Raw genomic sequence first — 25,316 nt, forward strand, 5'->3', positions numbered from 1 at the left:
CCGATCTCCTCCCACCCTCAGAACGGCTGCTCCCTGCCCCTCCAATCTCTGCTCCCGCAGGCGGCCTTTGTTTCGTTTCAGTGCTGCCTCCTTGTCCAGATGCCTTTCTCAGGCTGGCATGCCCTCTCCTCCCCGCCCCTCCCCCTCCTTCCTTCATCCCTCCCATCCCCATGGAACCTTGCACAGAGCCCTGATGCACCAGGTCAGCCCCCCACCTGCGGCCACCGGAGGGGACTCAAGCAACGTGAGTCACGCGTGAAAAGGGGTGAAGAGGCCACGCTTGATGAAGAGAATAACCTCTGTCCAGCGAGGGATGCTGAGGAACTGCTCAGGAGGGTGACAGGGGGACTCCAGCAGGGGACAGGCCTGGGTGAGATCTGGGTGCACAGTTGGCCTCAGTAAACACCTGCTGAGTGGTTGAGTTTCAGGAATCACAGCTAAGTATTAACAGAAAAGCCTGGGCTTGGGCGAAAGCATCTTTCATTATATACTTTATTTTGTCTGACACGGAGTTCCTTGCCCAATTATAGCAGAAATATAACGTGTCCCAGTCCCCGGGAATGAACCACCAGGGTTGACAGCTAGGCAAGCACAGCTGGGACTGCTCTTTTTTTTCTGTGCTCTCATCAGTGAATTAATCTAACACTTTTTTAGTCTACCTTTTGTCTTCAGCCTGTTTGCTGCTGGACTTGAAAGAATCTGCAAGCCTACAACACACAGTACTCCTTCTTATATAGCCTCCAGCCAAACAGCTAAGGTAGTGTCAGCTGGTGAAAGCTGGGATGGAGTCGGACAGATTTGAATCCCAGCTCCCTGAGCTCACGAGCCTGAAGAAGCAGGGGTCTGTCTGTTTCCCCACTTTACTAACCATGGCTTCCTCTTCTATAAGGCGGGTCCTTGGATTATCCCCCATGGGCTGTTATTGAGATTAAGTACTGAGACACAGGTAAAATACCTAGCACAATGCCGGCACATAGCAAATGCTCAAATAATTGTTAGCTTTTAAACAGTTGTTATTATTATTATTATTATTATTATTATTATTATTCTGCCTTCTCAGATGTTATTTTTCTATACTCACACATTTTAATCTTTTTAGTCCACCTCTTTGTGGAAACCTTGCTGTATCCCTTTGACCATTTCAATAACATTCTCTGGCCCCTTCTCCAGTTTTCTTCCACTATTTCTGAGTAGAAGAAAAGGAGGGCAAACCAAATAAAATGATACAGGCTTGCATGGCATGGATATTTTCTTTCTTTCCATCCTTGCTTGGGTTTCAGGGAATCCGTAAAAATATCAGCTGGAGGAAGAAATAACATCGATGCTTATATGCTTTTCCTCAGGAGTGAGGAGACCAAGATACTGGAGGAAAGAATTTGGTTTTGTCGCGCATTTTAAAGGAAAGCTGGGTTAGAGGAGAAAGAAAATTCAGGCTGGTACATTTGAAGGCAGCTGAAGGCTTCAGTTCCAATGGAACAACTGGAGTTATTTACACACTAGATGTAAAGTAGCTCTTTTCCAATTCCTCTGGAACCCCTGCTTGCCAGATAAAATGATCGGGAAACTAGACAGAAGAACTCGTCTGAGAAAGTTGACTGAGAAAATTGTAGCTGATTCAAATTTAAAATTGAACTGCTGGAATGATAAACTTTCCCTCCCTAACAAGTCCGGGTCAAAATCAGGATGTGGTCTTTTCCGTTCTCTTACTAGCTATTTTGGGTGATTTTTTTCTGAAGGCAGATGTAATTGTTAAATTTGCAGATTTTACATTTAGTTCTTCACATCCTGAATGTGTATCTTTTTTTTTTTTTTTTTTTAAACAGGAAACAAGTTTAATTAAAAATTACACACATTTTCTTTCCTAGGCCTTTTTTTTTTGGCCTGGTTTTAAAGTTTCTGTTTCAGAGGAAACTTGTACCTTAATGTTTCCCTTGAATTCTTTTCAGAGTTCATGTAACTCAGTGAACATCCCAGGTCTACTTAAACCAGCTACGCTTAGAGGAAATCAAAGTGCCAAGGAACCATTTCAGGACTTAAAAAGGAATGTGGGCTTATGGGTGAGGTCAAGGCTCAAAGACAGTTTGCCCCGATGATGTCGGAGGGATTGAAGAGGGAAATTAGGAAACAGGGCTTCAGCTCCAAGGTGAATACCCACCTGCTATAGACTGAATGTTTGTGTCCGCGCCCCCCCCAGATTCATATGTTGAAATTCTTACCCCCAGTGTGATGGTATTGGTGGTGGGTCTTTGGGAGGTGATTAGGTGATTCGTGTCTTTATAAAAGGGACCGCAGAGAGCTTTTCCTCACCCCTCCCACCGCGTGAGGACACAGCAGGAAGACAGCTGTCTGTGATCCAGGAAGCGGCCCCTCACCAGACACTGAATTTGCTGGCAACTTGGTCTTGGTCTTTCCAGCATCCAGAAATAAATGAGAAAAATGTGAGAAATAAATGTCTGTTGTTTGCAAGCCGCCCAGCTTATGGTATTTTTATTATAGCATTCCAACAGACTAAGGCACCTCCTGAACAGAGTAATAACTCACATTCATTGAGTTATGTGCCTGGCACTGTTCTCTCGTTTAATTCTCAGGGTATTTCTGTAAGGCAGGTGTTATTATTGTTGACAGGTACGGATGAGGAAACAGAGGCTTAGAGAATCTGAGGCACTCGCCCAGTTCACAGCTGACAAGCCGGCCTAATTCTAGACGCACCCTCCACTCCTAGCATCTCCCCCTTTCCTCCCTTTACCCTTTCCAACCTCCCCAGTAAGGACTAGTGTGGTTCCAGTGGGACTAATGCTAATCCAGCTCTGGTGGTGGGTCACGTGATCTAGGCAAGCCAGTCAGCACGGGGCCAAAGTGATCAGCCAGCAGTGGTCATGTGACCCAAGCCATTGACATCAGGCTGAATGCAGGGCTTCGGGAGAAAGGTCTCTCTCCTTGGTACTTTGGACACGCGTGAAACTATTTGCCATTGCAGGAAAGACTGTCTGAGGGTGAAGCCAATATTCACGGAGGCCAGAGGTGAGAGAACTTCAGAGAAATAGAGGGGACGTGCTGATGACAGTGTGAACCTGTGCAGCAAACAATGGCTGATACTAGAACCAGCTGGGACTTGGCGGTCGGAGCTGAGCTGCGTGTGTAAGCAGACGGAGCCGGTCTCCGTTCTTTCCAGCCGAACGGAGGGAGGAGAAGATGGAGGAAGAGGAAGACGCGGAGATCACCTTCCTCCCCACAGATACATCAGAAATACATCTACACGTGGAACTGCTCCTACAGAACACCTACTGAACGCTGGGAGAAGACCTCAGACCTCCCAAAAGGCAAGAAACTCCCCACGTACCTGGGTAGGGCAAAAGAAAAAAGAAATAACAGAGACAAAGAATAGGGACGGGACCTGCACCAGTGGGAGGGAGCAGCCGAACGTTCCGAGTGGGGCGATCACAGTGGCCAAATGGGTCTTCAGCTGTCTGCCTGGACCTTGCTTGGCAAAGCTTTCCTTGGGCACTGGCATTCCCTTAAAAAATACACACACACACACATACACAGAGATTCCCTTAAAATATAAGGAAGGGCCTACGGACACCAGAATGACTGGAGCTGGCTGATTTCCACGAGAGTTCTTTGGTTTGGAGGCATAGCATAATCTTGAATAAAACCGATTTTTTTTTTTTCAGGGAAGTTTATTCAGGAGAAGTTTTTAGAATACTTGATGGTGATTTTGAAGCAATGGCAAATCATTTATGAGAAGATGAGAAGTAGTTAAGTTCTTTGGCAGGTCACCCCCCTCCCCACCTCGCCCTAGGCACACGTGGGTGACCAGCTAAGAGGGCTTGCCCTGGGTTGCCCACCAGCCCCTTCACACCTCCCTCTTCCTGGGATGACAGTTCCAAACTTCATCTTTGTTATTATGTTCTGCCGGAGTTATGATAATGACTCTGGCGTTTCTCCTACCAGGACTGTTTGTATTTTTTAATAGGAGAGTTATAAACAGCGAAAAGCTTTCTCAACTTGCAAGAGTGAAACTCAGTGAAATGTAAGGTCCACGCTAAGGACAGACATATTTTGGAGGCAGAGAAACACTTCTTTTCCCCCCTCAAATTACACCCTTAGTGCAACAGCTGTGTGCTCCTGTGTACTCAGTCGAGGCTACTAGGGTCAGTAGCCTACTCTGTTTAACTAAAACAGAAATGTGGAAATCTCTGTTTAACTAAACCTCTTTCTCCCTTCCTCTCTCCCTCTCTCCTCTCTTTCTCTCTCACTCTCTCTGTCTCTCTCTCTCTCTCTCTCACACACACACACACACACACACACACTCAATGAATTTTAAGAAGAGAGTGAAGGACAGGAAAGGGAACAGCTTGATCCGCTTCTTCCCTGTTCCCTGTCCCTGTCTATGGAAGGCTGTGACAGCTGTCCTGAGCCGTCGGAACATGTGAGTACTCGGAATCCACCCAGGGCCCTTAACTGGACGTAGGGATGTTTCTGGAAGGGGAGCGGGACATGTCTCACCGGAGGCGATGGAGAAGGCTCAGCAATCCAGTTTGCCGTCTGGGTACACAACAGTGCCCGCGGTGTGTGCTCGGAGGTTTGCCCCCGCGCCTGGCATGACCCCAGCAGGGCTTTCCTCTGGAGCATTTTGGGCGTAGGCGAGGACCCTGCTATAATTTTCTCTCTCCACAACCCAGAAAACCTCAGATGCTGGTTTTAAGGTTTGGATTCACCAGGCATTTATGGCCTGCTATTCCGGGTAGTTCAACTATGTACAGACAGTAATTAATAGCAGCAAACATTTTTAAACCATGCATTTCTTTTCTCTTTTACTCTCTAACACAGTGGCCCTTTTATCAACTGAGAAGGTCAGCCCAGTCTGCCGACTTCGGCCCCTGTGCAGGAGCAAGAGGGCCAGATGTGGAGCCCAGGGATGCTGGAAGGAGAGAGGTGGGGGGAGCACGGGCTGGGGAAGGGGAGGTGGGGACCCCAGGGATTCTGCACATCCGGGGACAGGAGACAACAGGGACACCAAACGGCTGTGACAGCAGACAGGCAACCTCGTCGTTTACAGGGGGCAGCCAAGGAGGTGTCTCTGTGCGTGCGTGGTGCGGCCCCTGGTGGACATGTGGCGTTTTGATGTCCCAGGGGACTGCAGGCTGCACGAGGGCAGGGGCAGCGCCTGTTTTGCTCCCTGGAGGAGCCTAAGTGCTGAGCACGGGGCCCAGCATGCGAGTGACCGGCCGTGACTTGCTGAGTGGATTAACGAACACATTCACGAGGGCCATGGCGCGCTGGGGCCGGGACAGCCGCGACTCAGGATAATGAGGTTTGTTCAGGGGAGACTGCGATGTATCGCTTGTGAGGTTTCGTCAGCTTCTGGCCCCTCACGTCCAGGGCGTGGGGCTTCCCCGGGAGAAGGAACGGGGACGTCATTGCCACCACTGTCCTGAATCTCTCAGCATCACTGATGCCGTGGCAGCCCTTGGCTCTGTGTGCAGAGGAACTTACGTCAGAGCTGCAGGATGGTACCAAGATTCCTTAACAAACCACGAGGCACAATTGTGGTACCGGTTTCTTTATTCTGGGCGACCAAGGAAGGGCCCCCAGGAGCTGAAACAAGGTGAGTGATGTCAGGTGAGCACTTAGGGAAGAGGGACGGACCCTCAAGACTGCTGGATGACCCCCGGGAGCTCCTGAGAAGCAGATGTTTCGGGGGCTTCGTTACATCCGCGGAGGCCGGGGACCGCTGGTCCTGGGGCTGAAATCAGCACCTGCGCCTCTGCAGAGGCTCGCTCTGTCGTCCGCCGGTCCTTCCTCACGGCAGGGTCAGTGTGAGGAGCCGCGGTTCCCACGGGCCAGCTGGCCGCGCTTCGAGGTGCTCACGAGCAGAGGAGGGTGGCGTTGGCGCAGGCCACGGTGGAGCGGTCTTGGGTGTACAGTTCCAGCAGAACTTGGTACTCTCCCTGAAGGCATACGGGGAAAGCAGGAGGTGTGTGAGCCCAGAACCACCAACTTTCAGCGAGCGGCTGCGGAGCCCTTCCACGTGCAGCCTCCGCTCTACACACCGGGGATAAAGTCTAACCACGCAGGCCGTACCCACCCGCCGTGGTCCCCGGGCTGGCTGGGAGAGACAGGTGGTGCCCATGATGAATGGCTAAGCCCGAGGGGTCTCGTGTCCCTGACGGAGCTCCCACGGGGGTGCTGGGCCGGCCAGGGGTTGCCGGGGTGGCATGAGCTGGTTTGCAGCTTTAGGGAGGGTGGTGGTCGAGGCAGGTCCCCTGAGGAGGTGACGTTGGGGTGAGGACCTGAAGGTGGTACAGAAGCGCGCCATGCCGACTGCGGGCAGTGAGGGGCCGAGGGGCTCCGGGGGAGAGGCCCACAGGAGGAGAGGGGAAGAGGCTGGGGGTGGCTTCCTTCTGTCCTGTGGCCTGTCCCGATATGCCTGTCAGCGGGATCCCTCTGGCTGCCGCGTGGAAAAGAGCCGGGGATGCAGGTAGGAAGCAGTAAGACAGGGTAGGAGGTGGCGAAGGTTTGGAGCAGGTGGTGGAGATGGGGAGAGGGGCGGGATTCTGGATGGATTCGGAAAGAAGAGCCGATAGGATTGGCTGAGGAAACCCACGTGGGTGGGAAAGAGAGGGGGCGGGGTGACCCCGAGGACTCTGGCCTGAGCAACAGGAGGGATAAAGTGTCGTCTCCTGAGAAGAGGGAGGCAGCTGGGGGAGCAAAATCCAACGGCATGAAACCCACACGCTCCGCTAGAGAAAGTATTTCTGCCTTTTAGGGTTCCTCTCCGGCGACAGCGCACTGCAGAGGATTCCCTCTGTGGTCAGGAAATGCCGGCCAGGCCGTGCGCGGAGCTGCAGAAGGAACCCAGGCCTGGGCCACGTCTGCCGTGCTCGTGGCTGAAGCTCCAGCCGGCCCCGCGAGCCACGTGGTAGGGTCACATCTGCAGACTCTCTGTCCTGAGAAGAAAAGCTCAGGAAACTCTAGCACATCTTTGAAGAGCCTGTCACCCGAGGAAGGGAAGACATTTAATCTGTATAAGCCGGAGGGAAGGAACAGATCAGACCACTGGATAGATGTTGCATGAAAGGTCTCGGGCTAGGAGAGAGGAACTTTCTAGCAATTAGCAGAGGCCCAAGACTGAGTGGGTTCCCCAGAACGGATGATGTCTCAGGCGTGAGGGCTGCTGAGGGTGACCTCGGGCACCCTTCACCTTGAAGATTCTCTGACAGTCTAGGCTCCCTGAGTCTGCAGCTGTGATTTCAGAAGCAGTGTTAGGAGTTTAAATCAGAGCGTAAAAGTTAGAGAATTAGTTCTGAGTAAAGACCAGCTCACATTTGCACATTTGACGCACAGAGAGCAGGGGCCTTTCTGCTGTTGGAAGAGCACTGGATTGGTCAGGTAGGAGTTTGTAGTTGCACCCTTTACACTTACACAGTTCAGGCCCTACCTGCCAGTTGGCATCCAAGTTGGAAGCCCAAAGGGCCTCTAAATTCTAAGTCAGAAAGTGGCAGCCGTAGACAGATGCATGCTGCAGGCAGCACTTCAATCGGGGCCAAGGGGCTGCTTGTGTTAAAAAGAAAATAATACCAAGACACTGAAGACTGGCTGCTGAGTGGAAAAGTTTTCCGCCAAGCGGGGGTAGAATTAGCACAAAGCCCATCTCTGGGGGATTTGGCGGGAAGAGGCGGGATCTGGGGCAGGTCTTTTAAAACCAAACGTCTTCACACCATTTCTGTCCCATATTAGGAAGCAAAGTCTCAGCCTTGCAGGCTGGCTGTCAGCCAGGGGCGCCGGGGCTGGCCGGGCTGGTCTTGGGCCAGCGTGGGAGCTCAAGTTGGGGATTAAGGCCTCCAGCTGCCTCTGCTGCATACGTGACAGATCACATGTGTCCGCTCTGCTTCTGTCCCCTGTCAGGCCTGGCTGGGGCGGGGTCAGGGCTGGCCAGGTTTCTGCTCCCCAGGCCCAAGTCCCAGAAGGGGAAGAGGTAGGAGGGCTGGGCAGAGGACATCTGTGGATGCTTGAACAAGGAGGCCAGGGGCCAGGCGACCTGGCCTTGTCTTAGTCTCACGTCAGGCAATGCCCCGAGGAGCACCGTTTGTTGCTGAAGGACGCAGGTAATGCACTCACTCACGCATCCCAGGTGGTTGCAATAAAGCTTTTTACATCTCTGCTACCTTTTCTTTCAAAGTGATCCTGCGACTTTAAGTTCTTTCGCCTCTATTTCACAGCAATTGCTAAGAGTAACTGTTTTTTTTTTTAAAGTTAATAATGCAAGACAAAAGTTAATTGTTTGCAAATTTTAAGTCAGTCTCCAGTGGAGGTGTGGGGAGAGTCCAAAGGAAAATGGAGGAAGAAAAAGAATTCAAATGGCAAAGGTTTAAGGCAAAAACTATGTGAGAGAAATTGTCTCACATCCTAGAAGGGAAGAGAGTTTGCGCAACTCTCACATTACGCTGAAAGGCCTGAGGAGAAAACTCTGGAAGGCTGGACACTTCCCAGCTGCCAGAGCAATACTAGTGAAAGTCCAACATAGTCTGGAGACTTGATGGCTTGAAACTGAGGAACCCAGAGGCTGGGACAGAAAGGAAACATACAGGGAAATGAAACGAGTTCAAGAGATTCTTTATGGAGAAGGAGATTCTTTTCTAGAGTCGTATCAGGTTTCGGAAGATGCAAAGGATGAAGTTGAAGGCCAAAAAATGAAAATGATTACATTTTTGTGATTCTTTTGCTGTTTTTCCGAAGGACGCTCTCAGGAGTGGTGTGTGGAGAATGGTTCGCTATGTCAGAGCTGCTGGAGTGCAGCTGTTTCATAAAGTCACAGTATATTGAATGAAAAGGAATTAGATGAAATATCTACTCGTAGCTGTGAAAGTCACTAGTGAATGTTTAGGACGTGGTCATTCTATTTACTGGGTGGTAGCTCGTGAATACTGTGCGAGAACGGTAACTGGGGAGCTTTACGTTTTCCGGGCTGTGTGTTTCTTACTTTCTCTGAACGACCAGCCCGTCTGTGGTTGCCGCCCTTGCCTCAACAGCTCCAGCCACGTGGAGGCCCCCCAGACACGGCCAACTTGCCGGACGGGGCCCCAGGATCCTTCCCCATGGGAGCTGTCTACACAGGGGCTGCCCCACAGGACAAAAGTGTTAAATACCAAAATGCCAAAACCTGTGCGTCAAGCATTAGTAAGTGCCCACGATGAGGTAGCCGCTTCACTGAGAAAGGGTTTTCTTTGTCATGGGCCACACAAAAGCTTTAAGTTTTTAGTTTAATTCCCTCCTCCTCCTCCTCCTCTGCTCTCCTCTCCCTGCCCCTTCCTCCTCCTTCTCTGCGTCTCCTTCTTTAAGAAACTGCTAGATACAATAATTAAGGAACAAAACAAAACAGAAAACCAAAACCTTACCTCAGGAATTTCAAATCCAGGATTATTGATAGGGCCGGCATAATAAATCTGCTCTGGAGAAACAGACAAAACACACGTAAGGTCATTCAATCATTGAAAACAAAAACGATTTGCTCTGTTATCTGTGCTTACTGTGCTCTGGGGATCCATTGATGAAGACAAAGGTCTCTGTCCAAATGTTGTTTATATTCTAATGAGGAGGCTGACGGTACATAAATCACTAAACGAGATAGCATCCAGACTGTAAAAAGTGCGAGAAGGAGACATGCAGGTCATGGGAGGGAGGCAGATGGAGTGACGGTTAGGGGGCCAGGCTGGCCCTGGGATGCTCAAGGTTAAATCCTAAGACAACTTCTGATAACTGATTGACCTTGGATAGTTCTGATCTCTTTGGGCTCAGTTTCCTCGTTTTTAAGATGGGTATAATAATGACAATAACAGAGCTGTGAGGAATGAAGAGAGTTAATCAACATAAAGCACTGATAACAATGTCTGGAAAGCACTCAATAAATATTTGCTAAAGTTACAAACTGGGAGATGCCATGTTTTGAGAAGGTGGCTGGTCCGGGAAGGCATCTCTAAGGAGATGATGGATGCATGATATGATCTCCCTGAGGGAGGAGAATGAGGCAATTATTATTATTATTATTTAAAATTTTTATTTTCTATTGGAGTATAGTTGATTAACAATGTTGTGTTAGTTTCAGGTGTACAGCAAAGTGATTCAGTTATACATATACACGTATCTATTCTTTTTCGAATTCTTTTCCCATTTAGGTTATTACAGAATATTGAGCCGAGTTCCCTGAGCTATACAGTAGGTCCTTGTTGGTTATCTATTTTAAATATAGCAGTTATTTAAAGAGCTGGGGGAAGAGCACTGCAGCGCCACAGAATAAGGACAGAGGCCCTGATATGGAAAAGAGTTTGAGAATGTGGAAGGATGGAAGGCAGATGGATTTACCAAAGCAGAGTGAACACAAGGGTCCATGTTGAGAAGAGATTGGAAAGACTGAGGGGAGACAGATGTTCCAGGACCTTGAGGGCACAGTAAGGAGCCAGGTGGCAAAAAGTCAAGGGAAGATACCTAATCTATGCTTTGAAGAGATCATTCCGCTGTGTGGAGAGGCCTAGATTGGAGGCTGTTTAGTGGTCGAGGAGAGCGATGGGTTGGTGAAGCGTGGTGGTAGGGGCGAGATGGAGAAAAACTAATGGAATCACGATGGTATCGGGAGGGTTTAGGACTGAGCATCTGGGTAGATGGGGTACCATTCATTGAGATGGGGGAGGCTCGAAAAGAAGGAGTGAGTGTGTGTGTGTGTGTGTGTGTGTGTGTGTTAACTAAAGAGCCCTATTTCTGGGAGGTGGTTATTAAGCGTCCTTGAAAGCAGTTGGTCACATGAATCTAGAATTTGGGGGAGGAGGTCAGGGATAGAGCTAGGACCTATTGGAGTCAGGATGAGAATGAGACCTCCCCTAGGAAGATAGAATTAACAGGCAGGGAACAGGGAAGGGCCAGGACCACTCCTGGGTCCCTCCAACATTCAGGAGTTAGGGAGAAGAGGGGAGAACAGCCAAGGAGACTAAGAAGGAATGGCCATGGAGTGGAGGGTAACCAGGGAGGGGGGGGGGGGCGGGCAGAGAAGCCAGGAGATGGATGGTTTTCAAAAAGGAGGGTACAGTCAACCATGTTGAATGCAGCTGAGAGGTTATGTAAGGTAAGGACAGGAATGTGCAGTGGACTTGGCAACACGGAGGTCATTTGGTGACCTTGACAAGAGCACTGGAGAAGTGAGAACAAACGCCCAAATGGGGTGAGTTGAAGACTGATACGGAGGTGAGAGAAGCAGAAAAAATGAATGAAAACTGGAGGAGGATGTGGGTTAAGAGGGTCGTTTCTCTAAGATGGAGACACTGCACCAGATTTGTAGTTTGAAGTTAATGATCTTGAGAAACATTGAAGATGCAGAAGAGAGGAAATAATGGAAAGGATGAGTGTTTAAGAAGGTGGGAGGGGAGGGATTTGCCTCTGAGAGGAGCACAAGAATTGCTCCCATATTTATAGGAGAGAAAACAGAGCAGAACAGGTTCAGACGTAGGCAGACTTGTAGATTGGCCAGTGGACCAATGGCAGGCTCCTGTCTGATTACTTCTGTTTCTTAGTGAAGGTCATGGGCAAAGAGGTGGAGGAAAGTGGGTGGTGCAGGCTGTGGTACATTGAGGAGCAAGAAGCTGGTTTCTAATAGTCCTCGGGACAGTGGGGAAGAAATTTACTTGAAAATCAGTAGGATTGCTAGGCAGTGTTGCATTTGTTTGTTTGTTTGTGTTTTGGGTTTCTTTTTTGAGATTTGTGGCATAAATTTCAAGAGACTGCAGTCAGCCCAGATGCATATTTTCTCAGCAACATTCAGTAGCTCTGATCAAGGGTAGAGGGGGTAGATGGTTGGGATGGGGTCTTGCTGGACAAGTGTAAGGAGAGGAAGGCAAGGCTGTTGGGAAGAGACGCAGGAAACTTGATGATAACAGACCATGGAATCTGAGGAGGGTAAGGGAGACAATGAAGGCGGGAGGGGTTGATCGACAGTATAATCTGTGGCGGAGTCGGCTGAATGGAGTTTCCATCACTGTAATCCACCACCTAGAGTACGTGAGCTGGAGGACTTGATGAAGCCACAGGGAGGACAGCTTGACGGCGAGATTTCAGAAATGGCGCCCTTGCTGCAGTGACCACGTGCAGGGCTCACATGGGAGAGAGTGCTGAGGCGGAAAGGGGTGCGTGGGTGTTGGAGGTGAGTGGGTTCAGGGGCTGAGACATCATGGTGCTGGGTGGGTTCGTGTCAGTGTTGAATACTGAAACCTCAGACGGTGGCCGTCTCCTCTGTGATCCCCCAGCACCGTGCACTTGGCATACGACGAGCAGAGTGCCACAGACACTGGGGCCAGACTATCCGGGCTGGGCTTGAATCTTGACTCTTTTTCTTGCCAAGTAAACGGATTACCTAACATCTCTGTGCCTCAGTTTCCTTATCAGGAAATGGGGTGATAATACTATCCACCCCATATGTTGTGCACATTTAGCACATGTAAGACTCTTGTAACAGAGTTCGAAGAGGGACGGGCACGTGGTAAACACTCAACTAGGACTTGCCTAGTTCATCCGCCAACCCACACTACCGGCGTCCATTTAAAAGAGGCCAGGCGCTATGCTAGGTGCTGATACCACAGTAGACAAGAATATTATGTGAACCATCTGAATCACTGAGCACCCAGAACGGTACTCATTTGTTTACAGGGCTGTTTCCTTCTCTGGTCAGGGCCTCTGTGTCTCCTGGTTTACACAGCTCCCTGTACACTGCGCAGAGCCTAACACACGGCGGGGGTGCAATATATGGTTAACGAATGAGGCCATCAAATGAGCAGACCCAGAGCCAGGATGCGGTTTGCCCACCAACTTCATTCTTGCTCCTGCTATTGTAATCCCCCTCCTGCTAGAAGGGTCCAGGCCTGGCACGTGCTGACAGAGAAGACAGGATTAGGGAAGGAGCCACTCAGAGCAGCCAATGTGGTGATGAGGGTGGAGGGATGGTGGGGGAGGATGCAGGAGAACAAACGTTTATCGGTTTATTGATGGCGTTGGGTACCGGGCTCTTTAATGGCACGGTGAATTCCTGCTTCACTCAGCACCTGATGCTTAACAGCTGCTCAGTGAGTATTTGGAGACAGACCAAACTCTCCTCAATTAAGGGACAGGGGCAGGGGCAGCGTGGCTGATGTCAGAGCAGCTGCCCACGTGGAACCATATCAGGGGCATGAGGGCAACCCGAGACCTGAACTTCTACCGGAAGACCCGTGCTTAGCACGGCCTTTGGCTTCTGTTCAATGCCCACGTCCTACCCTTCCTTCCCACGGCCACTTCCTGGTACCTTGCAGGGGTGACACGCAAACCTGGTGGGTGGGAAGACATTCCTATTTCATTGCTCTAAATGTACTGATCCATTTGTTGTTAAAAGGAAACATATTTGGTTGTGGATATAAGCAAGAGGTTTATTGGAAACTGCTGCTCTGTGTGATGTGGTATTAGAAATAGAAATGTTGAGGTCCTGAATCATATCCTCAGGAATCTTCCAGTGTGACTGGGGGAGAGACAATGACTAGCTATAGAGTTAACTGTGTGAGGAGTGAGGAGAGGGTGTGGGCGGTGAACCTAAGAGAGCAGAGAGCTCAGAGGGGCTGCTGGGTTTCATCCGTAGGGCTGGAGGGTCTATAGCCCCAGGGCATACTACCGTTCACGTTAGGATCCATGCTGCCCCTGGGGTTGTGCAGCACAGGGGCCCAGCTGCCAGTACGTGGTTCCTTTTTAGGACGTTATCTATTATCTCCTCCCTAGTGGACACGCTGACCCAAGTCAGGACAATCTGAGCAGAGAGTCGGAGAGACTCGGGACCCATCTGCTCTGGCAAGAGATGCTTCTTTTCAATCTAGAGCTGTCCATTTGCAGCCTTCTCACCGATTCTGTGACTCCTAGGTAGCCTTTCAAGAAAATCCCTTTGCTTTTGTTGGTTGGACTAGGATTTCCCTGCCTGCAGCTCAAGGACCATGGCTGCCAGGGGCATGAACCAGCTAAGATCCCTCACGCTGGCCTTCAGAGAATGGGACACAGCTGACTCAGGAGCAGGGTCCCAGGACAGGAGTGAGTGTGCCCGTCCGTGTCAGGTCTGGTTGGATTCCCTCGGACACGTCTTGTACCCACTTCATACTTCTATTTAGTGTTCTAAGGTGACACAGCGCAAACTGCTTGACCCTGGAGGCTGACAGAACGGGTTCAGGGCCCAGCTCTCCTACTCACTAAGTGTTGATGGATGATTTGCTTAACTCTCCTGCGACTCAGCTTCTGCGCTTACAAAATAGAAATAGGAACCCCTCACCTGCAGGGCACTGAGAGGCCTAGGAGCTTGTGTGTCAGCTCATGGAGAAGATTGGGGTCCCCAGTAAGGGTAGAGACAGCAGTTGTTCATTGTACAGTTATTCACTGGATGTGAAGGAGAGTGAGGTGTGACAGCTCGCATAGGGGACGCTGAGAAACACACCAAGGCTGGGTTTGGGAATCTTCTTCCTGAGCCCATGTGCACAACTGCTAAGTGCTGCTGGTGTCTTTTTTTTTTTTTTTTTTAACTTCTGTTTTAAAAAATAGACGCGTGCTCCTCTTGGAAGAACACCAGTCGCATGCTATCTAGCATTTTGTTTTGCTCATTTAATGCTCCAAGATTTGCTAATTTGTGCTTCACTATTAAGGTCCTTTGCTGGGGTGAGAGAGTGTCATGAACTAGATCTTCTTCACTTTACAGTTTCAACTGGAGCTTTTCTGGGGACCCACGAAGTTCCTGAGAGTTGCTGCAAGTAACTCATGAAACTATCTTTTTTTTTTTAACCTGATGAAACAACACCTAAAATTAAATTCTCGCTCCTTCCTTTTTCAGATCATCTCTGATTCCGAGATTCCTTTAATTAACGTCCTCACACTCCAATACAATAAAACGAGCCCCAGTATATCTGTACCCACTTCTTTCTTTCCTTCTTTTGGAATCTTGATCAGTTTTTAATGTGCAGTGAATTAAAGAACTTCACCCTTCTGCTTCTGAATACTTGAAGTCATTTCTGCCAATCAGCTTTTCTGGGGACCCAGATCTTTGTGTGGTTGGCACACAGTGTCTTTTTAGAGAGGAAATGGATTTTAAAATGTGGAAATTAAAGGTCCCAAAGAGTGTGGATCAGACTGATATGAGGCTGGGAGCTGCTCAGTAACCAGGGCAGATCTTGGCCTGGAAGGAAGTGCTTGTTGATTGTGTGGATTCCGTTAGATGGAATCTCACCATTTCCCAGCCCTTGCTAGTATCTTATGCGAATTCCCTCCAGTCTTTCAAACTTATTACAAAAATGTCATCAATATTTAAGCATCATTAAGGTCCTTGACAGTGTGAAAATACTTAGAGTTACAATTTATCAAAAATGGGCCAATTAATATATTCAGAGCAAAGACTTTTTTACATGGATCCTTTATTCATTGACTCCCGTTTGACCCCCAGGGACTGGGGGGCAGTGTTGAGCCAGGAGGACACAGCCCACATCCTGCCGTGCAGTGAGTGGGCGGCGTCATGGGGTCTAGGAAGCGTGAACAAGGGCTGCTGTGGGCAGTGGTCCCAGGGTGAAGAGGGAGGTTCCAGGCGGACCAAGAGCCTCGTCTCTGGAGTGAGAGGGAGTGAGCGCTTTACTCCGAGTCAACTCTACACTTGTCCTTCCTCTCTGCCTTTGGGCATTTCCTTAAAGGCACCAGATGCGACCACTTGTGAACCACATTTTCAGCTGCCGAGCTCTGACCAGCCCCGCTTCCTTCGGTCTCCGACCCCAGAGGGTGTGTCAGCATCTCTGGTCCCACTGGGCAGTGCTGAGCTAGTTGCTGGGTAGGGCCCTCATTTAAATTAATAAAGAACCTGCCTGGGGTGGGGACACAGAGGAGTGTTCACTGCCTCTGGGGTGGATGCGGCTGTCGATTGAACCCCTGTGAGGCCCCAAAGCCTTGAGGTTCCATCAAGGTTTCAGTGGATTCCGGGCAGGTGTGGGCAGGTAGCCCCAGGCTAAGTCCAGGCCCAGAGTTGATTTTTTTATTGTATATTTTTGGTGTGTCCTGATTGGTCAGCTTCTCTGTCTCCTGGGCCATGTAGCCTGTTACCCTCTAGAGCCTCGGCAGGTCCCCCCCGAGGGGAGGTCAGAGGAGGACTTCCAGGCTGTGAGCATGCCTGCACCATCTCAAGAGTGATCCTGCAGCTACACCGGTACATTAGAGCAGGCGGGGCCACAGGGGACGCGAGTGGGAGCGGAGACTCGCGGTGTCCCGGGCCGCGTCCCTTAGCCCGCTGTGGAGTCACGGCAGCTCTGGTGGCAGCCACTATGCTCTCCGACATCCTCCCAGGTCAAGGGCTTCCCACTTTCCTGCTGCTCGGCAGCCCATGGCGGGCGACCGGGCGGTGCAGGACCGTGCCCCCCGGAGGATGCCCTCAACCAGGGAGGATTGGAATCCAGGGATAAATGCCCGCAGCCTTCTGACCTTCAGAGGGATGATTCTGAGACACACATCTCGGTTCCCCAAGGGTCCAGCGGGCCGACCCTACTCCACGCTGGTAATCAGGTCCCTGACACATCGCTCCCTGGCTTTTCCTCCCGCCCCGAGTCCCTCTCACTCCTCTCTCACCCTGCTTCCTGACATCACTATCCAATCAACTACCCCCTGAGTCCTTGTCTCTGGCTTTGCTGTGGGCGGGGGCGGGACCCCAAACTGAGGCGCTTCCTGGCAGAAGGTACACTTTTCCCAGTTTGTGTGACGGCCATGTAGGAGCTAGAGGTGGTCCTGGAAACCTGGCTGCCGATGTATTTGGACCTGTTTCTGGTGATGGTGCCAGGCAGCCTAGAATGCAAATCTGAAGCCCCTGGAACCTGTTCTCTGACTTTAGCCCCAAGGAACAGGAAGGAGGTTGGATGCCCTGGATCGTCCCTGTGACGGCTCCAGCATCACCCTTCCAGAGAGGGCAGGGCGAAGAGAGGGGGACAAGGAGGTGACGACCGCAGCTGTGCCCGGAGGAGGGTGAGCGGGGTGTGGGCGTGGCTGGGAGGGAGCCAGCAAGTCTGAGGGAAGAGGGAGCAGAGAAAGGAGGGGAGAGGCGCACGGCCAGCCTCTCGGGCTTTATCCCCTTCATTCAGCTGGATGGACTTGTACTGTCACTGAGCAGTGCACCCAGTGGTGCAGCCTGTAATGTATAAAGTAAACTTTAAAAGCCTGGAGTTGAAAGCTTTGGGATTCCTTGGCATGTCAGATGACCCTTTCGTTGGGAGGATCATTTCTGCTGCTACTGGGGGCTCAGTGGTTAGAACATAATCAGTTTCATCCCCAGCATATCACGAGATTGTTGACCCCTTTGACTGCGTGGAGGGTCAGCGTGTTCCAGGAATCATAGCTTGTCCTTGTCAGAATCACAGTGGTACTTTGGAGCTCATGACTATCGAATCAGAGTTTGGGCTCCTACACGAGTCATCTTAGTTTTGCCCATGCTGACCACTTTGATTTCTTTCCCTGTCCATTCAAACAGGCTTGTGAGATCTTCTGTATGACCTTTTACTAGTGGAGAAACTTACTGTTATTTATATTTGGAGACATTCACTGTGTACTTGCAATGGATCATTTATAAGACTCTAAAATGAGCATCCTTCCAGGGCTTACTCACTCATGGTCCTGCTATCCCACCTCTCCAGCCATTCGGAGACGTGCTTGTTACCCTGCTCTTTTTACCCTGATATCACGCTGGCCTCTTCTCAGTGACAAACTCCTATAAGGACTTGTTGTCCGTCTTACTCCCTTTAGAGAAATGTTCCCACACATGGGTCTCGTCACTGACTTCTAGCCAAATGGTTTCTCCTCTGGGCAGGTGACATGGCAGGTGGGAGCTTTATGGGGTCTGGCAAAGGGCGACAACAGCCCAATAAGGCAAACCTTTTCTGAGCAAGTGATAGGATCCCCTAACCGAGAAACCCGTGTCTTGCCCCAGCTACATGAGCAGCTGTATGATCTGTGAAGTTCTCAGAAGTGTCACTTCTAGGAGGACATTTTTCATTGAAAACATACAGAGTATGAGTTTTCCTTGGATTATGCACCATTATTTGGCCTCTTCACACGGTCATGGTATACAGAGGTCGGACAAGCTGTACTGGTTTTCCATTTGGAGATTGTACAGGCTATTAATGCCCTCCCCCCGCCCCACCAAAGATGTCCATGTGATAATTCCCTGTAAATACTACCTAATACTACTAATTCCCTGTAAATGCACCTGTAAATACTACCTTACAAGGCAAAAGGGACTTTGCTGTTGCAATCATGTTAAGGATTTTGAGATGGGAGATTATCCTGGATTATCTGGGTGAGTCCAGTGCCACCATAAGGGTCCTCATAAGAGGGAGGAGATCAGAGGGAGAAGGTGATGTGAGGATGAAGCAGAGAGGAGTGAGGAGGCTACAAGCCGAGGAATGCCAGCTGCTTCTAGAAACTAAAAACGTCAAGGAAATGGATTTTCCCCCGAAGCCGTCAGAAGGAACACAGTTGTGCTGACCCTGATTTCAGACTTCTGATGTCTAGAACTGTAAAAGAATACATTTGTGTTGCAAGTTACTGAGGTCGTGGTGATTTGTCACAGCAGCAGTAGGAACCTAATACACTGATCTTGGACTCAGAGAGGGGCCAAGAGTGGTGGCTTGTTTGGATCTGGGGCCCCAGCAAAGGGCCCTTTGGAACCATGACACCAGCATAATCTAGGATTTCAGCAAAAGAGAAGGTACCCGGGCCTATGGCTGGACTAGAGAGTGAAATTTCTAGCATAAATTCATACAGCTGAACTCAGGACAGATGGTTAAAAAAATTTAGAGCCATATAGAAACTACCAGGTCAGTGATGTTCAATATAACATTTTGCAAAGATGCGACTGCTGTATATCTGCAGTATTAAATATGGCAGCCGCTATCCACATGTGGCCATTAAGAGCTTGAAATGTGGCTAGCATGGCTAAATTTTTAACTTAATTTAAATGTAAATGATTTAAATAGCCATCTGTGACTAGTGGCTACCATACTGGACAGTGCAGTTCTAGGTCAACACTGTCTAATAGAAATATAATGTGAGCCACATTTGTAATTTGCATTTGAAAAAAAGGAAACAGAAACAAGTGAAATTAATTTAATAATGCATGTATATTAACCTGAATATTAAAAATATTATAATCTCAATATACAACCAATATAAAAGTATTGATGAGATATTTTAAATCCTTTTTTCATACTACTTTTTTCTACAAAGTCTTCAAAACCTGGTGTATACTCTACACGTAGAGCACATCTCACTTTGGACGGGCCACATTTCTGGCTCAAGAGCCACATGAGACTAGTGGCTACTGTACTGGACAGGGCTGATGATTAAGTCACGGATGGCCCAGGAGGTGAAATGATTTTCTCCAACTTCATTCCTCCTACAAGGGCTTTTTGTCTTTGCTGCCCAGGTTTCCTCTGTGAGATCTGTAACATCTGGCAGTAAGAAGGGAAGGGGGATTTAAATTTTCTTCCCTACCAAGCTATTTTTGGATTTCTGTGGATAAGCATTTACTATAACTCTCAAAATACAAATTGTGCATCAATGGGCTGATTAGATTCCCAGAAATGGAAATGAAGAAGACGGTGGTGGGAGGAAAGAGAAGAGAAGAAATTGAGTTGATCTTCAGACACCTGTGGTGGCCACAGGAAAGAGCAGTGTGACTGTAAATGATGAAATAGACATCACAGAGTGTGGCCTTCCTCAGACCGGGGGTCTCAGAGCTCTCAGGTTCTTTGTTACCAGCAACCCATGGGGTCCGAGTTTTGGAGTGATACAGCGGAGCTGGGAGTTGGCCTTCTCAACAAGCTTCTTAAATGTTTATTACACGGAAGTGTAAGTCACTGAATCAGATTTATGAAATTCCACAACAGGCTGAGAATTTGTAAAGGATCCCATATTGTCTTAGAGAATTAAAAATTCTTTGGTCCTAGGTCATCATTAGCCTCAATATTCTGGGCTCAACAAAAATAAAGAATTGATGGATTTCAAAGGACAAGTTCAACACATTCTTGGCTCATTTACAAAAAGGCTTGAATTTGAAGATGGAGGGAAAGCTCCCAGGGCTACAGGATTCCTTAACAGGCAATATGTTTTCTTTCTTTTTTCTCACTTTCTTTCTTTCTTTCCTCCTTTCTTCCTTCCTTCCTTCCTTCCTTCCTTCCATCCTTCCTTTCTTTCTTTCCTTCTCTTTCTTTCTTTCTTCTCTCAGTAAAAAAAGTCCTTTTTTTTTTTTACTTGGTCATTGCTGGTACCCTCTCTAGGGTGACCATTGTTTCTATTTTGTTTTGTTTTTGGCAGTTCAAGGGTGGGCATTTTCTGCCAATGCAATAATAAACCACTGTTTTTGTTGATTCTCCATGAATTTGCAGCAGCAGCTGCTGCCTGGTCATAACAAGCAGGAAATCCACAGCTACCTGAAGTATGCAGACAAAGAATTAAACATGAAGAGAAGAAAGGCTGAAGGCTAAATTGCTGGTGCTTCAAATTTCCAATTCCATGAGAAATGCAGACAGGACTCTCTCCCCAGAGGCGAAAGGGGGCTGCGTAGGCTCTGCTTTGTCAGCTACCAGAGAATACACAGCTTGGACCAAAGTCAGGCTCCTGCTACCTCTGAGGAAAAAGGTCCTAAACTTCTAAGCCTCCAAGGCGCTGCTGCCTCTCCAGGTCTTGTTAAAATGCAGACTTCCACTCTGAGAATGATGACTTCAGGGGCTCAGAGCCCTTGCTTGGGAAATCCCTCATCAGCTGCAGGAAGTCGCTGCCATTTATCACTTACTGAGTGCGTCCTGTACGCCAGACTCTATTCTAAGGGCTTTGTATATATTGTCCAATTTTATCCTTACAACAATCCCATGAAGTCACTTGTACCTCCTTGTTGTCAGATGCAGAAACCAAGGCTCAGGGTAAATTTTGCCTGAAGTCACGTAACCATAAGGGACAGTAACGGTTCGGCACTATGTAAGTCTGGCTTCCAACCTTGTGCTTATCCGTAACCAGGCTAGTGGTTCCCAAGGTGTGGTCCCTGGACCAGCATCATCAACTTCTTCTGGGGACTTGGCAAATTCTCAGGCTCTTCCCCAGAGGTGCTGAAGGGGACACTGGGGGTGGGGCCAGCAAGTTGTGGTTGAAGAAATCCTCCAAGTGATCCTGAGGCAGGTTCGAGTTTGAGAACCACTGGACCGGGCTCAGCTGCCCGCTCTCCAGTGGTGAGGCAGGCAGCAGAAAATTCTTAGAAAATAATATTGGTTTTGGCAGCACGCTGCCTGCAGCTCTAACATGACAGTGAGGATGATGACGGCAGAGAACCTGTGTGATTCCCAGGTGGCAGAGGACCAGCACTCCCTCCAGGGGTCTGTTGACTCATCCAGAGGAAACAGAACCAAGACACACGAGTTCCCATGTAGGCTACACTGTCATCTGGGCTATGACCAGTGGTGGGTGAAGGACAGGCCCAGAAGCTGGGATGGGGAGAGACTGAGGAAAAAAATCCCGAGGACCAGCAGAGCAGAAAGCCTGAAGCAAAGCAACTTGGAGAAGCAAGAGGTCTACAACGGCCCAGAAATCAAAGATGAGCAAACAGGCAGGCAATGCTACCCTAGAGAAGATGTATTCTTAAACTGAGGCCTCAGGTAAGCCCCTTATTCCCCTTCTCTTAGAGCAGAAATCAGTGACCGAGTTCCTGGGGCCTGCATTTATTAATAATGTGGGCCGTGAATGCAAAACAGTTGAAAATTGAGGCCCGAGGAAAGGCTGCGGTGTGCTTGACAGAGGCTTTTGGGCCACTGGCATAGGTAAACGGTGGACCTTCTTCAAGGTAGCACTTGCCTGGAAAGTGTTTTTTCCTGTTTTCTCCTATAGGTGCAAGGTATGAGGCATTTTGCAGAAAGTGTTTGTGGGAATTTTTCCAAATCTAAGCAATTTCCAAATTTCTTCCATTTCTTAGACCCGAGATAAGGAGCACTTAGAGACAGCAAGGGCAATGGAACTCTAGCTGATGAAATGTGAATTGCTGATCTAGACAGAGCTGTTAGGACTGAACTCTGTATAGTTACAGAGTCAGATTGAGAAGCCTCTGTAACTGACGGTCTCAGGTGATGGCTGGGCTCACGTGCTCAGCGTGAACCAGGACAGACAAGAAATGCCCAGGTTTACAAGAGGGAGAGAGGACAGGTGGCTGGCAAGAGCGCCCACTAAGATTTCACCTTCATCTGTTCATAGGTGTGAAATCAGTGAGATTTGCAACAGATCCCTTAGCTGCTGTCAGGGATAGTATCTGCCTTGCGGGCAATGTCATGTCAGACCTGAAAAACTGTTCTCAGGGGATCTTCTCTGCTGTATATTGAAATTCATCTAATTATGATGTATTCCCCACTTTGGACAAACACTGAACGTAGGTAAGTTTGGATTTACACAAAAGATAAACTAGGGAGCAATTATTTCTTGACTCATCAGCTTGCAAAACATGTCGCTGTCATATTTATTTTAATTCCAAGCTTTCCCGATGCATTTAAAATTAAGTCCACAACTAATGTTTGCCTGTGGCCTATATATTGCATGAAGTGAGGTATGTCAATATCTGTTGTGTGTATTTCATAATAGATTTTTGCTCCTTCTGGAAAGCGGTTGTTGCACATGTACAGGGATGGGTGCACCATGCGTCAGCCGTTCTCATGGGACTGCTGTCTTCTCTGGGATTCTGACACATGTATGACGTCAAGTCCTCTCATCGTGTTTCCTCCATGTCAATCACAGCTGTCAAGTGTCAAAGAAGAGCCCTTACCCTGCAGGTCTCCTAGTTTATGATCTTATATATCCTGTGCGTACGTGTGCACACACGCAGACACACACTATCTAACCACATGGAGATTCTCCCGGCATTACTCTTATAACTTGGGTATTAAGAAGTTTACTGAAGCTTCCCTCCTCAGGGTTAGTAATTAGGTGTGGTCTCTAGGAACTTTCAATTTAATCCCAATTCAGTCGTAAACAGTGATGGAGCCAGTTTGAAAGCATCAAGATCAAGCAAAGCAAATGGATCTATATGACCTGATGCCAGGAGGAGAGAAAGGAACAGAGGAGCATTGACAGGGTAGGAAGTAAAACAGGGGCCGATTTTGGTTCCTGCTCAATGAACCCACAGCCAGCCAGTAAAGGGGGCTGTGGGAACATACGGAAAGAGTACAGAATGGATACTAGATGATCCGACACTTTGATTCAGATTCTGTGTAACTCCAAATATCATTGAGTGTTAAGTAGATCATGATTCTTTTTTGAAAACTCTTATTTACTATCCAGAGGGGAGAGAATTCATCCTCTCTAGTCTTTCCTACAAAGATCAACTAATATTTAAAAGAGCAACCTTGTAAATTTATTATAATAACAAAAGAGATTTCCAGAAAGATGAAAATAAAGATCTGCAGTGCCACCATTTAGAGGTAATCATGATTAACACCTAAGTGTATACTATTTCAGAGTGTTTCGGTGTATACGCTTACACACATTTTTTTTTTTTTTTTTTTTTTTTTTATATTTTTGCCTTGTTTTTGTGTCCTCAATTGGTTTTTCACTTCAGTTACTTTTTTATTTTTTAATTAATTAATCAATTTATTTATTTTTGGCTGTGTTGGGTCTTCGTTTCCGTGCGAGGGCTTTCTCTAGTTGTGGCAAGTGGGGGCCACTCTTCATCGCGGTGCGCGGGCCTCTCACCATCGCGGCCTCTCCCGCCGCGGAGCACAGGCTCCAGACGCGCAGGCTCAGCAACTGTGGCTCACGGGCCCAGCCGCTCCGCGGCACGTGGGATCTTCCCAGGCCAGGGCCCGAACCTGCGTCTCCTGCATTAGCAGGCAGGTTCTCAACCACTGCGCCACCAGGGAAGCCCTTACACACATTTTAATAAAAACAAAATCCAATAGTGGGTACTCTTTTATAGCAGCTTCTTTGTCACTTAACAATATCCTTATGAGTATCTTTTTTTTTTTTTATAGGTTATGCTTTTATTTTATAGCTACTTTATTTATTTATTTATTTATTTATTTTTGGCTGTGTTGGGTCTTCGTTTCTGTGCGAGGGCTTTCTCCAGTTGCGGCGAGCGGGGGCCACTCTTCATCGCGGTGCGCGGGCCTCTCACTATCGCGGCCTCTCTTGTTGGGGAGCACAGGCTCCAGACCCGCAGGCTCAGTAGTTGTGGCTCACGGGCCCAGCTGCTCCGTGGCATGTGGGATCTTCCCAGACCAGGGCTCGAACCCGTGTCCCCTGCATTAGCAGGCAGATTCTCAACCACTGCGCTACCAGGGAAGCCCTTATGAGTATCTTTTTATGTAACTTAATAATCTCCTACAACATCATTTAAAAGCACAGCAGATAGTACCTTTGTTTGGCTGAAGAAATGGCTGAATTCAGCCAATTCCCTATAATTGGACATATAGGCTGTTTCCCCCAAATTATCCATCACACCCTAAATGGGAATGTCAAAAGAGCATCATAGGCTCTTTGAATCCCATGTGCTTTTGCCTTAGAGCTAGCTGAGGAAGATGCAGAAGAAAAGGAAACATTTTATTCGCACAGTCTTACTAAGCCTGACCCATTCTGTAGTGTTATCTGGCTTGGGGAACAGCCTGCTGGGTGCAGAGGAATGCGTCGTAATGCCGTGGAAACATCAGACAACTCAACTGCGGCTGATACCGTATGTAACGTGTGGCCTGTGGTGGACAGCGAGTCTTCTCACCGCGCTGCTGAGAAGGACCTGCAGCCCCGGAGGCACTCAGCTTTCTCCTTAATTCGGCGCCAGCCACCACTGGTGTTTGAGCTTGAATTGACTTCACTTCTCATCGGTGCCGTTTTTTCCCCTTTTCTAATCACTTCTTTTCAATAGAATCATTCCTGCAGTAGGTTTGTGGGTGGGTTAAAAAAATGTAATAACCCAAGAAGCCTCTGAATGTAAGATTTTACTCTTTCCTGGCTTATGTAATTTACATAAGCATTTGTTTACGCAGCATTTGTGTATTGCTTTTCTGATCGTTTTATACTACTTGAAATTTCCTGGCAATTCCCCAAGTTCGGCTCTCAGCCCACCTGTGCAATTATTAACCCCACAGCAAGAAAGCCAGTAAATGGCTGCAGGGCTGCCCAGTGTTCAGATAAGATAAACACCAGCCTTTCAAGCTGCGGAACTGAATTGAACTACCTCAGTTTTGGGGAATAATATCTCTTCTGTTTTATTAAACTTATTAAAA

General features: G+C 48.5%; 1 protein-coding gene across 1 annotated transcript in view; it reads right to left on the bottom strand.

Moving 5' to 3' along the window:
• Nucleotides 1-5,476: 5,476 nt before the first annotated feature.
• The window catches only part of LY86 (lymphocyte antigen 86), a 53,970-nt gene continuing 34,130 nt past the window's right edge, over nucleotides 5,477-25,316 (bottom strand). The window contains exons 4-5 of the mRNA XM_007173914.3: nucleotides 9,402-9,454; nucleotides 5,477-5,954 (exon numbers count right to left, since the gene is read on the bottom strand). Of these exons, the coding sequence (XP_007173976.1) occupies nucleotides 5,871-5,954; nucleotides 9,402-9,454 (137 nt within the window). The 3' untranslated portion in view covers nucleotides 5,477-5,870. The remainder of the gene's footprint in view (nucleotides 5,955-9,401; nucleotides 9,455-25,316) is intronic.

This window comes from Balaenoptera acutorostrata, chromosome 10 (genome assembly GCF_949987535.1).
Source record: "Balaenoptera acutorostrata chromosome 10, mBalAcu1.1, whole genome shotgun sequence".
Taxonomy (NCBI): domain Eukaryota; kingdom Metazoa; phylum Chordata; class Mammalia; order Artiodactyla; family Balaenopteridae; genus Balaenoptera; species Balaenoptera acutorostrata.